The sequence below is a fragment of the Acomys russatus genome, chromosome 8, assembly GCF_903995435.1.
Source record: "Acomys russatus chromosome 8, mAcoRus1.1, whole genome shotgun sequence".
Lineage (NCBI taxonomy): Eukaryota > Metazoa > Chordata > Mammalia > Rodentia > Muridae > Acomys > Acomys russatus.
The window spans coordinates 28520005-28536147 of record NC_067144.1 but is presented as its reverse complement, the minus strand read 5'-3'; the positions used below and the strand labels follow the sequence as shown (position 1 = coordinate 28536147).

At 40.8% G+C, this 16143-nt stretch overlaps 1 protein-coding gene across 1 annotated transcript in view; it reads right to left on the bottom strand.

Annotated features, from left to right (window-relative positions):
- Window positions 1–16143, bottom strand: part of Ccdc80 (coiled-coil domain containing 80) — a 31415-nt gene that overhangs the window by 3793 nt on the left and 11479 nt on the right. The window contains exons 3-5 of the mRNA XM_051149982.1: window positions 6922–7058; window positions 5080–5228; window positions 637–740 (exon numbers count right to left, since the gene is read on the bottom strand). Of these exons, the coding sequence (XP_051005939.1) occupies window positions 637–740; window positions 5080–5228; window positions 6922–7058 (390 nt within the window). The remainder of the gene's footprint in view (window positions 1–636; window positions 741–5079; window positions 5229–6921; window positions 7059–16143) is intronic.

Genomic DNA, 16143 nt, shown 5'->3' with positions numbered 1-16143 from the left:
GATACTGGTGCTTTCAGTTAGCCTAACAGAAAATGTTTAGTGAGTAAGGTGCAATGTTATTTTTCAAACTCTTAAGGGATTTTGCAACAAGGAGAAAAGAAACTTTTTTTTTCCCCTTTTCTTTTCTGACTTGGCTTAAAAAGGTTCAGAACCAGACACAGTGACACATACCCATAATTCCAACACACAAGAAGATAAGGTAGGAGGATTTGGGGTTACAGAGTGACATTCTGTCTCTAAAAAGATAAGGTCCTGTTTCATTGATTCCCAGAAAAAGGCCAACTTATGCAGAAGAATCCAGTGTTAGTAGCCAGCACCCAAGTATCAGATAAGAGATAGTAACTGTAGTTCATCATCTGATGTCATGTTTAAAAAGAAATAAAAATTAATTAAAAGTAAAGCAGTGGATACTTGTAAACACTTCAGAGCAGAATGTGAAAGGAAGAGGCGGGGGCCTATAATTGACAAGAACAGCACTTTGAAAGCAACTTCACACTCAAGATAATAGAGTGTGTGTCTGGGAATCTATATCTGGATTGGGGTGTATTTTCATGAGCTGAGGTTCTATGATCCATCTGAGAACCATCCAGAAAGAAAGTGGTATGGGAAAGTAGAAATGAAGTGTCTCCTACTCACCAAAATTGCATGCCTGACCACTGAGGGCGGAGAGCTGTTGTGAATAGGCCCAGTCTTCATCATTAGGGGCAGAGATCACCAGCAGCCTCCTCCTCCATCGGAACCTGGAAAAGATTCAGAGGACCGACATGACTGTTTCATACAACAGAGGCCAGTGTAACAAAACAGAGCAGCCTTGGCTTCAGGGTTTTTCCATTCCCGGAATAAAAATCCCTGACCCGTGGAACTCTCCCACAGTTTCTGAAAGCCATTTAGCTGAATTACCACATGCGTTTAGTTTTTCTGTCTGCCTGCACAATGTGTTGCCTCATGGTCATCAGGCCTGATGAGGACACTTAGGGTAAGGTGAAGCTCTCAGTCAAAGTGGTAAGGGAGGAAGCAAAGCCAAAGACTACAGGAGAATGCTGAAGAGAATTGAAGTCCCAGCAGAATTCCCCTTGGAGTTCAGTGGGAGTTGGGAAATTAGAATATAAAGGAGAAAAGGTTAGAAAAAGACTGGTAAGTTTTAAGTGCATGGCCATGGCAGCAAGAAGAAAAATGGAAAAATCACTAAAGGAGTTAAAGAGAAATAAAACCCATGTACGTCCCTTAGTAGGAGGTTGTTATTCTAGAAGCAAATGCAAGTTCTGATCTTTATCTTATTATCATTAATAAAATTCAATGCAAACTCCTCCTATGAAGTACGGGATTTTGGCAAACCCAGTTTCTACTTTTAGTATGGCTATCACGGTGCACTAGTAGAGCTTTTTAATTTATACTTGGAGACTTAAATTCAAGTTACAAAATTAAACCCCAAAACCCATCAGTAAGTTAGCCACACGATGGCATGGAACTAGCAAATCATGTCTTCATTTGCAGCTTCCAGTTTAAAACCCCTTGTCATTAACATAGCTTGGACATCCATCACATCCATCACAACGCGACATGACAACCTATTCCATCCTTGTGTTTGGCTTGTCATTTTAAAGCTCACTTTCACTACATAGTAAGTGTCCCTCACTGAGGCTCAAGAAAGCAAGCTTTATTTTCCCAATTTTATGAATGATGAGCCATCATGAAGTGATTAATTTGCACAACTATTAAATATAAGGTGGTAGTGGTACCAAAATATAGTCTTAAAAATGCTGATGCTGTATTTGTCCTCTCAGAGTCCCCAGTGTGGTATGAAATGATACAGTGTGCTTCCAAGGGAAAGCTGAATAGAGTTGTCTCAAACTGGAGAAGAAATGTTGCTTTCTGCCTCAGATACAGGCAACCAGCAGGTGTTAACAGTCACTGAGCTGACAGCCAGCCATTTTGCTCATGGTTTCTCTCCCTATGCCCACCCCACCTAGCTTCAAAGTGGACACAAGAGTTTTCAACTCCAAAGAAAATGGCCTCTTAGAAGGAACTGTGGGATTTTGGCTTTTTTTTTTTTTTTTTTTTTTGAATGAGAGAAAATAATAATCTAATGAAATACAAGCTCTCAATGGATGCCTATGTCCTAAGACCTGCCAAGAATTGCTTGCTGTGACATTACACTTGCTTCCTCTGCTTGTTTGTCTTCAAAAGGAAAGGAAAACATGTCTCCACTGGGGATAAGGAGATGACTGTTTTGGCACAGACAGAGGGAAAGGAGCATATGAGACAGTACAGAGGTTCCTGGGAAAGGGACCACTGGCAGCTGCTGGGTCACAGGCACGATCTCTGAATCTTCCTGCTTCCTTAGGAGGAATGCCAGACCAGAGCTGGCCCCTAGCCAGGCTCTAACCAGGCCTGCCTCTGGCCTACATGGAGCCATTGAGTTATTTTGGTGAGTTTCGTTTTAACTTGTTTACCTGTATGTACCACTGAATGAGGTTTTGATGAGAGAGGGATGAGACGCCCTGTCTCAGACACAACCCAGAAAAGGTTGCTCCCCACAGGGAATGATTGGACATGGGGACCCATGGCCCCAGCTCAAAGGCAGTAGAAGGAAACAACTTCCAAGGCCTGTGACAAGAATTGTGACCCTGCTTAGGTCCCCATTTGGGGCAAATTGTTCTTCTGTCACTTTAGCTTCTCAGTAAATGAAACCCTACAAGCTCTGCATGTGTTTGCTTCTTTTAACTGGCATCCCAAATTAGTGTGCATTTGCCTCTTCTTTGGGACTTCTGTCTCAGGAAGGGTAATTATAGCCTAAAGTACAGTGCTGAAGACCAGACTGGCTTCAGGGTCTGGTCAGTTGAAACCAGGCTGTACAGTCTCAACAACAAGTCGGCAAATTTAAGGAAAATTCCCATTTAGGGACTGGGTTAGTCATAGATTTTTGGGGGGGTGGGGGTGGTTTCAGTGCTTTTTTCTTTTTCCTTTTTCTCTTATCCTGGGTTTCAATTCTTAACTGTTTACTGAGCTTCTCTCACTGACAAAGTATGGTACAGGACTTGTACAACACACTGACATACTGGATTAGCTAGCCTTTGCTCTTTCACAATGATTTTAAGAAACAAGAACATTTATTATTATCATTTTGCAAATTAGAAAATCAAAGTCTGAGGATTGCACAGCCAGCGAATGAGGCGGGGTAAAAAGGCAGAATTCCAACACAGGACTATTTTATTCCTGCCTCTGAGTACTGCATTATTCTGCTTAAAATTTTAAAATAATGTGTTTACTAATTTTTGCCTATTTCATACAATATATTTTGATCATATTCTCCACCCTCCAATCTCCCAGACTTGCCCTGTCTACCCATAACTTCATACCAGCTCAACTTCCAGTTTTATTCTTATTCTTTTTAAACCCATTAAGCGCCATTTGCATTGCCCAACTATTCTTAGGAGTGGAGCCTGCCCTGCAGGGTGGTCAGCCCAGCACAGAGCACTACTAAAGAACACTGGCTCGCCCTCCCTAGCTGCCATCAAGTGTCAATCTCTCTTTAGCTAGTTAGTTGGATTGTTGTGTCTAACGTGAAAGAGGTACAGGGAGATTTTAAATTTAGAGGTGATGGTTGAGTCTAAGGAAAGTGTTTTCTGGACACACAGAACAGTTGCAATACAACCTTAAAGAGATTGTGACACTATGAATAAGACCTGTGGATAAATATGTATACACACACACACACACACACACACACACACACACACACACACACACACACACACATACGTTCTTGGTAAGTTTTAAAGAATTCGGCCTACTGGCAAGCATGCAACTACAAATGAAGATGTGTAATTGAATAATGAGGAAGTATAGCACAAGTTGAAATCTAAGTGAACATAATTGTTGGCACAGGGGTATTTGAAAATATTAAGACACATGAACCTATGGGCAACATTTTACATCTGCACGTTTAACAGGTGAAGTTCTTGGTCCCAACATGGATGGGTATACAAAAACCCCAGACGGAGAAGGGTCTCATTATTATTTCAGTTTTATAGTGGAGAGGTTTCTGAGGCTGTTTGGTTGAGAAGCACAGGGTCAACATAATGAATATGTTGCCGACTGAATCCTCATGTGATAAATCTTACCTTCTTTCAATGAGATGTTATGCCTGAGAGCCCCCAAGTCTCTTGAGTCTGCAAGGATTCAAGTCACTCTCTTACTAATTCTTTATTTCCTGGGATCCTGACTGACACGAGGCAGTATGTAAATTCTAACACATTTAACAATGAGCCTCCAGCAAATGTTTGTTTCATTTCTGGAGGCTGTCAGCCATGAAGTACACTTGGGGTGATGTTTATGTTGAGGTCTCTGTGGTTTTATTTGTTGTGAGCATGTTCTTCAGTTTTATCCCTCGTAGGGACTGAAAGTCCCTGTGAAAGTCCCTGTGAATTCTCACCCAACATTGGGAAGGGCTTGGAGTAAAGAAGAAATGTTATTTTGTTTTTCTTACGCTCTCCTCTGGGGCATGCCTCCCAGCCCTGCTATCAAAGGGCTTTGAGTAAAGACTACTCCCCAGAGAATCCTGAATCTAGGTCAGGAGGATCCCTACTTCTAGGGCCGTAGTGGGGCTCTCACAGTTGTGCTGTAAGGAATTGGAAAACAACTACAGTGTATCAGTCCCATTTGGAAGTAGAAGTGGACGCATGTAAAACAAAACGTCACCCCCTCATAACTTCTCAGACTCACTGACAGCATGAAGCAATCGCCATGGAAGTTCTGGATTCTATACTCTGTACCAAAACAAACAAACAGAAGAGAGCCATCCAATATCCCTGAATCAATCTTCATTAGTTAGAGCTGGACCTAGCTAGCCTTGCACCCAGAACCGTTTCCAGACACACAAGACTAAGTCCCATAGCCAGGGTACCCGGAAAGAGACAAGCAGTCTCCCAGAAGCACATGCAAACCTCTGTGTTTCTTTGATTCTGAATCATCAAATTCAACCATCAAGTTTTCCAAAAATAAAAGGGAGAAGAGAAAAGAAGAAAACCTCCAGGCAAAATTCCACTGGCATCTCCTGGGTACGCAAAGATGATGTACCTGGACAGGAAATTCTCCAGGGACTGCTTCTTGTCCTCCTTGCAGGCAATGCCATCCTTCTTCTGCTTCTCCATGTCTTTGATTCGGGATGGGAAAGTATCGACCAGATCAAACACAGACTTCATTGCTATTGGCACTTCATAGTATTGCTGTTTAAGCAAGCATAGGATACAGCTAGTTTATACCTTCCACAGAGGTCTGGAAAGATCTTTTGGAGCATAGAGTAGAGGGCTTGATGCTTTATAAGTACTCTCTTAAAATACTACTGTCTACAAACTGCTTGAAACTGGGAGCCCAGGAAGCAATTGGTATAGTTATAGAGAATTATTCTGGCCTTCTTTTACTAAAAACAATTTAATTTTTTTACCATACAAATCCTACATGCACACCTATACTCCTAACACTAAGTTGGTTCCTGCTTATGACAAAACCAGAGTTGTGAAGAGCAGTATACCACCATAGAGAGTCAAGGGAGGTGGCATGCTAGAGCTGTTAGCTTTCCCACCAGATGCTGTTTTATAGAGTCATTTAACATTAGGTCATGTTTGCTCACATGTTCTCAGAAACAGGTGAGGAGCCAAGTTAAAGACTGTGAAACTCATTCCCAGCTACGCAGACTTTCAAAAGGCACCTGGTGTGGACATGGGCCCTATTGAGCAGAACCAATACATCAGGCCAGCTGGTTTGGCTTGCAACTTTGCTCAGTGTTGTTTCACTTTAGAAATCATCTGGTCCAACTTCTCCCATGAGTGATGATGCGATGCCTGTGTAGAACACATTATAGCATGAAATCTTCCCAGAACTGCAAGGATACTGCAGGTCAAGTCAGCTGTTCTGATGGTGCAGACAACACTCCTTTACCCTCAGGTCTTCCTGAAAGCTTGCTATATTGTCAGTATCCTAGAATGCTGAAGACTTCATCTGTGAGGATGAATCAACTAGGACAAGCTACCTATTCATTCTGGGACTATATTTTTTTCTTCTGTGAAACAAGAAAGATGTTGGGATTTATTTTAGATCTTTAGGACAAGGACTGCAAGGGTTTGAGCAAGGTACTTGGTGCAAGGAAAGTACACGATAAAGTTAGCTCTTTTGTTATTATTGTGATTGTGTAACTCAGATTTTTGATGGTTCAGTAGCTTTGCTGCTACAGAAAATAGATGGAAAATTCTTGCAGTCTTTTTTATCTGAAATCAGGAGGTAAACTTCTAGCCTATTCCTAAAGCAGTGGTTCTCAATTTTCCTTCCAAAGGGGCCTTCCAAACAGCCCAGTGCCATGACTTTTTAATACAGATCCTCATATTGTGGTGACCTCTTAACCATAAAATGAATTTTGTTGCTATTTCATAACTGTATTTTGCTACTGTTATGAATTATAATGTAAATGTCTGCTATGCAGGATATTTGATATGTGACCTCCATGAAAGCATCATTTGACTCCCCCAAAGGGTCTTGACCTACAGTTTGAGAACCACTACCCTGAAGGAACTATGGTAAGTGTAGGTCTCTTGAAGAAAGGGTCTCCTCTTTCTCTTTTATTCCCAGGGCTTGGATCACTACAGCTATTTAACTAGTGTCTGATAAATTCACAGCCTTAGTGTGATGGAAAGATTCAGCCTGAGTCATGCAGCTGGGCTAGGTTCAGTTCAACCCAGTCTTTTTCTGGAGGGATCATTTCTGAATGAAAATTCATAGGACAACTGAAATTCCAGAGCCTTTTCAAAACCTTATCATTATGGCATAGTTTGTGCGTAATCATATATCGAGTGGACTCATTGACCATAAGAAACCATAGTTCTATTCCAAGGATTGGGCCACATCACCCACAGTGAGAGCCTGTACCTTCACTCTCAGATCCACATCCGTCAGCACCATGAAGAAATCATTGTAGGTCATTCCGTACTCTTTTCTCAGCTCGCCGATGAGATGTTGGTCTACCAAGTCCTCATCATCCACCACACGCATGGGTTTCTCATTATCTTAAGGAAAACAAAATGTGAATATAAGTGAGTATGGAAAACAGAAACCATTGAGTAAGGCTGGGTGGGTACCCTAAACTTTCACCCAGCTCAAACCAGACAGTCCTTTTTAGCTTTACAGACTTAACTCACAATCTGTATGAACAATTCTATAGTGGATTAAATCAAAACACTTCTGTAGTGAATTAATAAGTATAAAGCAAGCAAAGGAATACATAAAATAGTATTGAAAACCACTCCTCTGAAGACAGCAACCTCATCTATGTCCACTCTGTTCATGTGAACCGGAAGTGTTAGCATTAATGTTGCCTAGCGTTGATAGAAAAGTGTTCATGCTGCCAGGGGAAGAGTCTTTGTCTAAAGACCAGACATGTTTGTTAGGGCTCACTTCCACTATAGATAATTCTGAGTCTGAAGCCTGTGTTGTTCGCTCCTTTTTTCAGCATATAATTAACTTTGGAGCTCAGTAAACATGCTCAAAACTAACCACAGGTTCATTTTGGCTCTACAAGAAGCTATACAGATGTCTAAAATGAACACAGTTTCAAGCAGTTTAAGGTCTTTTGGAAAGCTTTAAGCATTTTGCAAGTTTTTAGTAAAAAAAAAAAAATCATTATAATTCAGAATAGTTCCTGAAGTTGTCACTGAGTAAATGGGAAACATGAAAATTCAAATATCTTGACTAGGATTTCTATTGCTGTGTTAAAACAGTGTTTTAACCAAAAGCAGGTTGAGGAGGAAAGGGTTGATTTCAGCTTCTAGCTCCACAGCACAGCCCATCTCTGAGGGAAGTCAGGACAGGAACTCACACAGGGAAGGAATCTGGAGACAGGAGCTGATGCAGAAGCCATGGAGGAGTACTGCTTACTGCCTTGCTCTTCCTGGCTTGTTAGGCCTGCTTTCTTGTAGCAAAGCCATGCTTTGAATTTTTATCTTTTCCAAATATTCTCTCATGACGTAAAAGCGCCAAAAGCCATTGGATCATGAGTAACAGCTGACTCGGTCAAACAGTGTATTACTATGCTGCACATCATAGCTTAGACTAGCAGTAGGTTAAGTGCACTTCTTGCTTTTAATTTCATTGATATATTTGTGTGTGCAGGTACTGTGTATGCAGAAGGACTGCAGCACAGGACTGCCAGCCTAGGGGTGGCACTACAAGTACCACAGTGAGCTGGGCTCTCCCACATCAATGGTCAATAAAGAAACTGCACTGCAGGGTTTCCCACAGGAAGTCTGGTGGAGACATTTTCTCTTCCAAAATGACTCTAGCTTGTGTCAAAATAACATAAAACTAGCCAGAACACAAGACACAAGTAGCTATGGCTTTTCATGCAAGTTACATATCTGAAAGTATTAAAACATTTCTAAGGACAAGGCAGCTTTGCAGATTGTCACTACCTTGTAACTTGATTTAAAGTTTCTTTTCAACTTTATGAAAGTGATGAAATTTCAGTGAAGCTGTGCTTTGAATTTTTATCTTTTCCAAATATTCTCTCATGACGTAAAGGCACCAGAAGCCATCTAATCATGGGTAACAGCTGACTCTGTCAAGCAATGTATTACAATACTGCACGTCACAGCTTAGACTTGCACTAGGTTAAATGCACTTATTACTTTCCGTTTCATTGATATATTTGTGTGTGCAGGTGGTGTGTGTGCAGAAGGATATGATAGGACATATTCTATAGATCACATATCTCCTTTTTCAATTGTACAGTTTGTTATTGATGAAATATATACTAATTAAAAATCTGCCAGGCTGATATAGTAGTTTTGCTTGTTTTTAGAATATCTTCTTCAACATAGAAAGCTGCAGGACCAAATGTGTAGTATGACATTATTCTTGGTTAAAAACAAGGCAAAAGAAAATGGGCATGGGAATACATAACATGAGGCAGCTATTGTGGAGGACAAAGAGTTTTAACAGTGGTTTCCTCTGTGACATGGGAGTGGGAAACATAAGGTGGAACACTGACTTGTCTATATTATTCAAATGTTTATATATTATTCCATGTCTATATTATTCAAATTTCAACAAGGCATAATTTACTCTGTGAATAATAATGAAGAAAATTTTAAATGTCCTTAACTATGCTACGTCCATCAAACTGCCTTCTAAATGATTGTGTTGTGCCCACGGGATAGTGTGCTTGTCAGATTTTTGCAGTAAAGTGGTAACTCCAAAGACTTGCTATTAATCAAATTACTGAGAATAAATGACTGTTGACATGAAGGGGACATCTTTAGCCCTGCCGCCAAGGCTCAAGGAACATCAGAGAAGAAGGAACAGAAAGAATGTTCCAGAAGAAGGCAGAGGAGATGAACCCCGAGTCCTAGGGATGACATGGCTGTTTCACTGTTGATACTCATGGCCAACCTGATTACCTACACAAGATGGTACCCATGAACACCTGGTCACCAAATGAGGAGAGGACTATAGGGCTCTATTGCTCTATCAGGACTTATAAGTTAATGGTTGACAGGGAAACAGGCTGAGAGACCATTTTCCTTGGAGCTGTAGACACTGACAAGGTAGCCATGTTTCTATAAACAGACTCCTACCTGTGCTTCTGTAAACAACAGTAATGAAACTAATTGGGACACACACACACACACAAAAGTCATAAAAGCAGGAGAGCTAGTTGGGAAGAGTAAGGAGGTAAGTGAGAATGGGAAGAGGACAAGACATGGAAATAATACTAAGATGATCAAATATATTATGTACCTATGTGAAATGTCGCAATGAAATCCATTATTACGCATAGTTAATAAAATTATGAAAAAATAAAAATATCCTTTGCAGTGAATATTTAAATCTTTACAAACAGATTTCATCTTTGCCTAGGAATTATAATTTTGAGAGGTTTTGTTGTTATTTTAGTTTGCTTGTTTTTGAAACAGGGTCTCATGTAGCCCAGGCTGGTCTTAGATTCACTCTGTAGCTAAAATGGGCCTTGAATTCTTTTTTTAATGTATTATTGTTGTTGTTATTATTATTATTATTATTAACGTTATTATTATTATTATTATTATTATTATTATTATTATTATTATTATTATGTGTGTTCATGATGTGAGTAAGTAGGTGCTTATGATTATATTTGGAGGTCAGAGGACAAATTTGTGCAATCTGGTCTTTGCTTCCACCTTACATGGGCTCCAGGGGTTAGACTCAGGTCACCAGGCTTTAAGTGGTGCTCATGTGCTGGCCTGACCTTGTACATGTGCAATGATGGGTGCATGGTTGGGCAGGGATAACAGATATAAAAGCCATCCTGCCCAGTTCAAAATTGTCATCCCTGAGTATCAACCACATTCGAGTTCAAACTCCACCTCTTGTCTGTCCTTGCGTTCCTTTCTCTCATAGGAACAGAAGGAAGGAGTCAACACTCCCTTAACCCCCCAACATTCAGAACTCAGAGAGTCAGGGGGTTCCTTCTCAGAGAACGCAATCTGGAACAGACTCTGAGCAAGAAAAAGAGGACTGACTAGCTCAAGTTCACACTGCTAACTCTAAGCAAAATGGCAGTAGGCCTCAGACAACAAGACCTATTCCCCTGTAGCTCTCTCTGTGTTATACAAACAGCTCACAATCATGGGCCAAGAGGACCCTGGCTCAAGGCCTTAAGACAAAACTTTGTTCTAACCAGCAAGAAGCTGATTTCACAGTCTGGTTTCTCCTTTCAAGCAAAATGTTTTCCGAAGTAATTTGGCCAAACATTAGAAATAAAATAGTTTGCACTCTCAGGCTCCTGAAATGTCTACATGTTCACCCTGAGAGGAAAAAATCTGCCAAAGGAAAACAGTGAAGGCTCTGATCAGCGCTGCATCCAAGGAGGATGGAAGCAAGTGTACAGCAGGGAAGAATCCACTCTGGGCCAAATTCTGAGGGAGGTGTGTGAGAGCAAAGCCAGCTCCTGTCTGCAGCTCCATGCAATCCTCGCATTGTGTGCAAATCAGAGCTAGGCAATTATATTCTTTAGTCTGGGAAAAACACAGTGTACTGATTCTGAAGTTTACCCACTTCTGTCTGAGAACACCAGCTCTCGTGGAGGACTTACAAGAATGCATTCTTTAAGGAAGTCCTAGAAACTGTTAACATTCTCCCGATCCAGCTAACACAACTCACAGGTCCACATCCTGGACTAGGATTATTAAAGTAAGGGGAAAATGGGAGGGAGGGAAGAATGGCAGGATACAAGGGATGGGATAACCATTGAGATGTAACAAGAGTAAATTAATAAAAAAAAAAAAGAAAGAAAGAAAGAAAGAAAGAAAGGGTTAGCCAGATGAGGGGAAGTCTCTTTCACACTGTTACACTCAGCCTAGGAATGCGATGCTTGCCTGGCTCCTTGTCCTTTAAGAATCCCAATTCCAAAAACCAGTGGCACAATTCAGGTTGTGTTACAGTACATTTCTTCATGTTTGTGAGTGACTATTGACACCACAGTGACACTTAAAAAATTAGCTTCAGTTATAAGCTATTAAACAACTGTATGTCTGGCATTATGGCCAAACTCCCCTCTTGTGACAACTTCCGCACTGTGGCATCCACGATTTTTTTCCTCTCACTTTTTTCTATGTTCAAGCTGTGAACTGAAGTTCTCTACGGATGCCATATCTGTGCTGCAGACAGACTGACTGACAACTGACTGACTGACTGACTGACTGACTGCCTGACTAGAATGTTGTAACTATGGAGAGATGGAATGTTGCAGGTTAAGAGACAAAATTCTCCCAGGCTATCTTTAGTTACGTTAATATCGACTTACTCCCCAAACCATGATTTTGACCTAATGTCTTCCTGACTATTAGTAAAACTTCTGGAATGTGGTACTCAGCAGATCTGCAGCTTCCACCAACCCGAAAGCTATGAGTGTTAACAGATAACATCTGGGCCTGAAAAGATGACTCATTCAGTACAGGGCTTGCCATACAAGAACAAGAGCCTGAATCTGGACGTTCATATAGAGTTCCAGGCCTGCCCAGGCTACACAGTGAGACCCTGTCTTAAAAAAGAGAATGGGGTGGAAAGTGATTTAAAAGAAATATGACATCAGCCCTTGATCACTGCACAGAACGGCATGCATAAGAATATATGCACACCAACAGACGTGCGCGCACACACACACACACACACACACACACCATCGCCTTGATGTACTCACTAACTTCATCTTCCACTAATGTATTTGCCAAGTACACTGATTTCTGAGTTTTCTTTTTGTTCTATTACTATGAAGGCTCATATCCTCTCTCATACTAGATGATACCATTCAGGGTGACGTGAATCTATGTTCACAGGCCGTGGTCCCTCATATTTATATCATGATGAGCTCCATTGTTTACCTAGGGCAAGGGCTGCACTTTACAGTCACCAACGCCAGGACCATTTCACCTTCTGCTGTTGCTGCAGTGCTCCCCCATTTTCTCTAGCTTTTTTTTAAAAGAGGGAAATCCATTGCCTATTTTCATCACAGGCACTGAAACTCACCATGACAATCTTTGGATCCAGACCAGTCAAATTAGAATCACTCACAGTAAGGCCAAGTGGGCTGCATTTAAACAAATTCCTAGCTAACTGTACTGCACTCAATGGGCAGAAAGCCACTATCTCCCAGAAGAACTCTGAGTTCTCATCACAGCGTATATGTTATGGACCCAGTGTATCTTAGCGAATATATCTATTAAGACTGCCTCCACACACTATGCTCCAACTATCTATTTTCAATTATTAGAGGAATCCCAGGAGACTGACGAAGGAGGATGGCAAGTTCAAGGCCAATCTGGACTATATATATATGGGAGGGTGTGTCTCCTGTTTTATGTATGTGTTGTATATCAAATGCATATTTATATATAACAAATAGAAAATAGATATTTGTACTTATTTGTACTTGTATTAAGAAGCACACATGAGTAAAGAAAGAATTATACATATGGTTTCCTGCAGAGGGCAGAGAGTAATATGATAAAAGAAGATCAGGCATAGATTCAAAAACCATCTATGTACAATGTCTTATATAAATGGTATAACATGTATCAATATCAAAAAGATACCTCGGTTTCCAAAATTAGAATGGTATAAATTTGATTTCCCAAGGCTTCTCAATTAATAAAACCACTATTTAAAATTTCTCTGTTGTCTATGGTGTTATTCCTGAGTATGGCAGTTGGAAGAGTCTACTTTTTTAATGTATATGTATACACATACACATAAAAGTTTAAATTTAGCTTCTGCACATGAGAGAAAGTACTAGTTGTCTTTATGAGTCTGGCTTATTTTGCTTATCATGATTTCTGGTTCTATCCATTTTTCCACAAATTTCATTTTTCTTTCTTTTTTTTTTTTTTTTTTGCCAAAAGAAAATATTTATTTTTATTTATTTTTTTAATTAATTTATTCTTGTTACATCTCAATGTTTATCCCCTCCCTTGTATCCTCCCATTCTTCCCTCCCTCCCCCATTTTCCCATTATTCCCCTTCCCTATGACTGTTCCTGAGGGGGATTACCTCCCCCTGTATATGCTCATAGGGTATCAAGTCTCTTAATGGTTACTAAAATTCTCTTGGGTTTATATACCATGTTCTCTGTGTTTGCTCATCTTCTGAGAGGGATTCCCTGATCTCCCCACCACATTGTCCAATCACCTACTTTGCACATTTGACTATGTACTTTTATCCCCTTGATTATCAGGGTTGATCTTAGCACTGATACATTTGATCATAAATGCAGAGAGTGGTGGAATAAGGTGAGTGAGTCGGGGCTGGGCTTTGTAGCCTATTGAGATTGTTGACTGTTGGAGACACAGGAAACCCCCAGACACTGGAATCCCATTCTCCCAGCTCCCTGCCTTACTAAGGCTGGTGGGGTCTAGAAAGGGCAGTTGCCAGACATAGTACCACAAACGAAAACAACAGTTGGAGTCAGGGGATCAGTTTTCCTGGACTGCCTCAAAGGGAAAGCAGGCTTTGGGGGCCTGTTATGGGTAATTATGAGTGCCCTTCACCACGTAATGTGAGTCTCTTCAGTAGAATCGAAGGAGAACATACTTCAGGCTAGAATGTATTCTGTCATTGTGATTTGTAAACATTAGTTTAAAACTCACCTCTTTGTGCTCTTTATTTACATAAACATTTTATACTTTGTCTCTTTTTGTATTGTATTCCACACCCATCAATTTTTCTACCTCCTTTTGATTAATTACCCTTAACCACTCATTCCCTCAGAAGAAGCTGCCAGAGCTGGGGAGATAGCCCAATGGGTAAGAGCGCTTGCTTTGCAAGCATGAAGACCCGAGTTCAAGTCCCCAACACCCATGTAAAAACCTACAACTCCAGCATTAGTGGGTGGAAACAGGCAGGTATTAGGACCTCTAGTGGAAACTGTGCTTCAGATTCTATGAGAGAATCTGTCTCAAATAAGGTGACAGTGATAGAGGAAAACATCAAATGTCTTCCACTGGCCTCTGAATGCAGACATACTGGAGGAAGGTGAGACATCTGCACACTACACCTGTGCACACGTGCGCGCGCGCGTGCACACACACACACACTCACACACACACTGGGGAGGAGTATTCACTTAAAGTATTCCTTGCCTTTTAGCCCTTAGTATTTGGGTACCAATATAAATGTCGAAATATTTTTCAGTTTATGTTTTTCTAGAGAAAAAAAAAAAGATCACCTGCTGTATTCTACCCTTTCCTCGTTTTGTTTTTTTTATAAAGAATCATTACCCAGAAACTTCTTCCTGTCTAAGCAATGCTATGGTCTTTCTACTCAGCACACACACCGATACGCTTATGCTAGAGTTACATTTTAAATACGAACACTAAAGAATGCATTTAGGTGTGAATCCATTTTAGCATCTCATGCATAATATCCTTCTCTCTTGGCAAACCCATACAGGCGTTAGAATTTCCCCAAGTCTCCTAACTTTCTTTACACTAATGTCCAAAACCTTAAATTTCCCAGCGTGTGTAGGCCCACACCAGATGTTACAACTCTTGTTAGCTATATGGACTAGCTGATAAGGGCAGCTCACACTGTGCCTGCTTATCAGTGTCTCCTTTCAAGGTCTAGTAAAAAATCTGGAGACATACAGAGTACTTGCTTCGTATTTAAGGAGTAAAGCCACTTTACAGATCTCCAGCTGAAAATCTAAACAAAGCTGGGATTTGGTTCACTGAAACTGTGGTTCACGCCAAGTTTTATTTTCCCATAACTGACTCACAGTCTTGGATGAAAGACCTATAAGCCTTTCTCATAAAGGTAACCTGGGACACAACACAGGAAGGGAAGGGCCTTCCAGGAATTACATGAGAGAGAAAAAAGCGCCCCCCCCCCAAATAAGTCCAATGCTGTCACTCTGAGACAAAGATACAGAATCCAAGACCTGACTTCCAGTAAGTTAAAAACAAACAAATAAAGCCCTCAGCCCCCCTACAGTTCACATTCAATCCAGATTTCTAGGAAACACCAGAATAATGCTAAAAATGTTTCCAAGGCAGTACCAGATGTTTATAATATGACTATATCAAGTTTGAAGTAGACGACGTAACATCTTTTGCACACTCCTCTGGACTAAGGAATGGGAACACACGGTGGAAGCGTTGGTAGGCAGCACATGTGACACTGGGAAGACCTGGTTGAGGAGGACTTTCATCACCTGCCAGCACCAGTCTGTGCTGGATTGAATGCCTATTTCCTCTCTAGACATCTGGAACATCATGAAGCCTGCTGGCTCAAGCTACTATGTGAAACTCCAGGAAACAAATGGTTTGAATCTCTGTTAACCACCAAATACACCTTTATGTTGTTAGTCACTTGGGCTTCTCATTTATGCAAAATACCAATGCAATCTGACATGAAACAGCACTTGCAAGTCAGCATTCTATAGTTAGCAGGAAGCGATAGCAATTGTTTTCCTGGTGACAATTGTGACAGCTCGTTTGATCTCCAAATGACTTCGATCAGACCACATTGATCACCAGCTCCAATGGCCACAAAAACAATGGCCACAAGATGGCCACAAGAACAGTGTCCATTATCAGTATAGGGGTGTGTCTACACATTCTT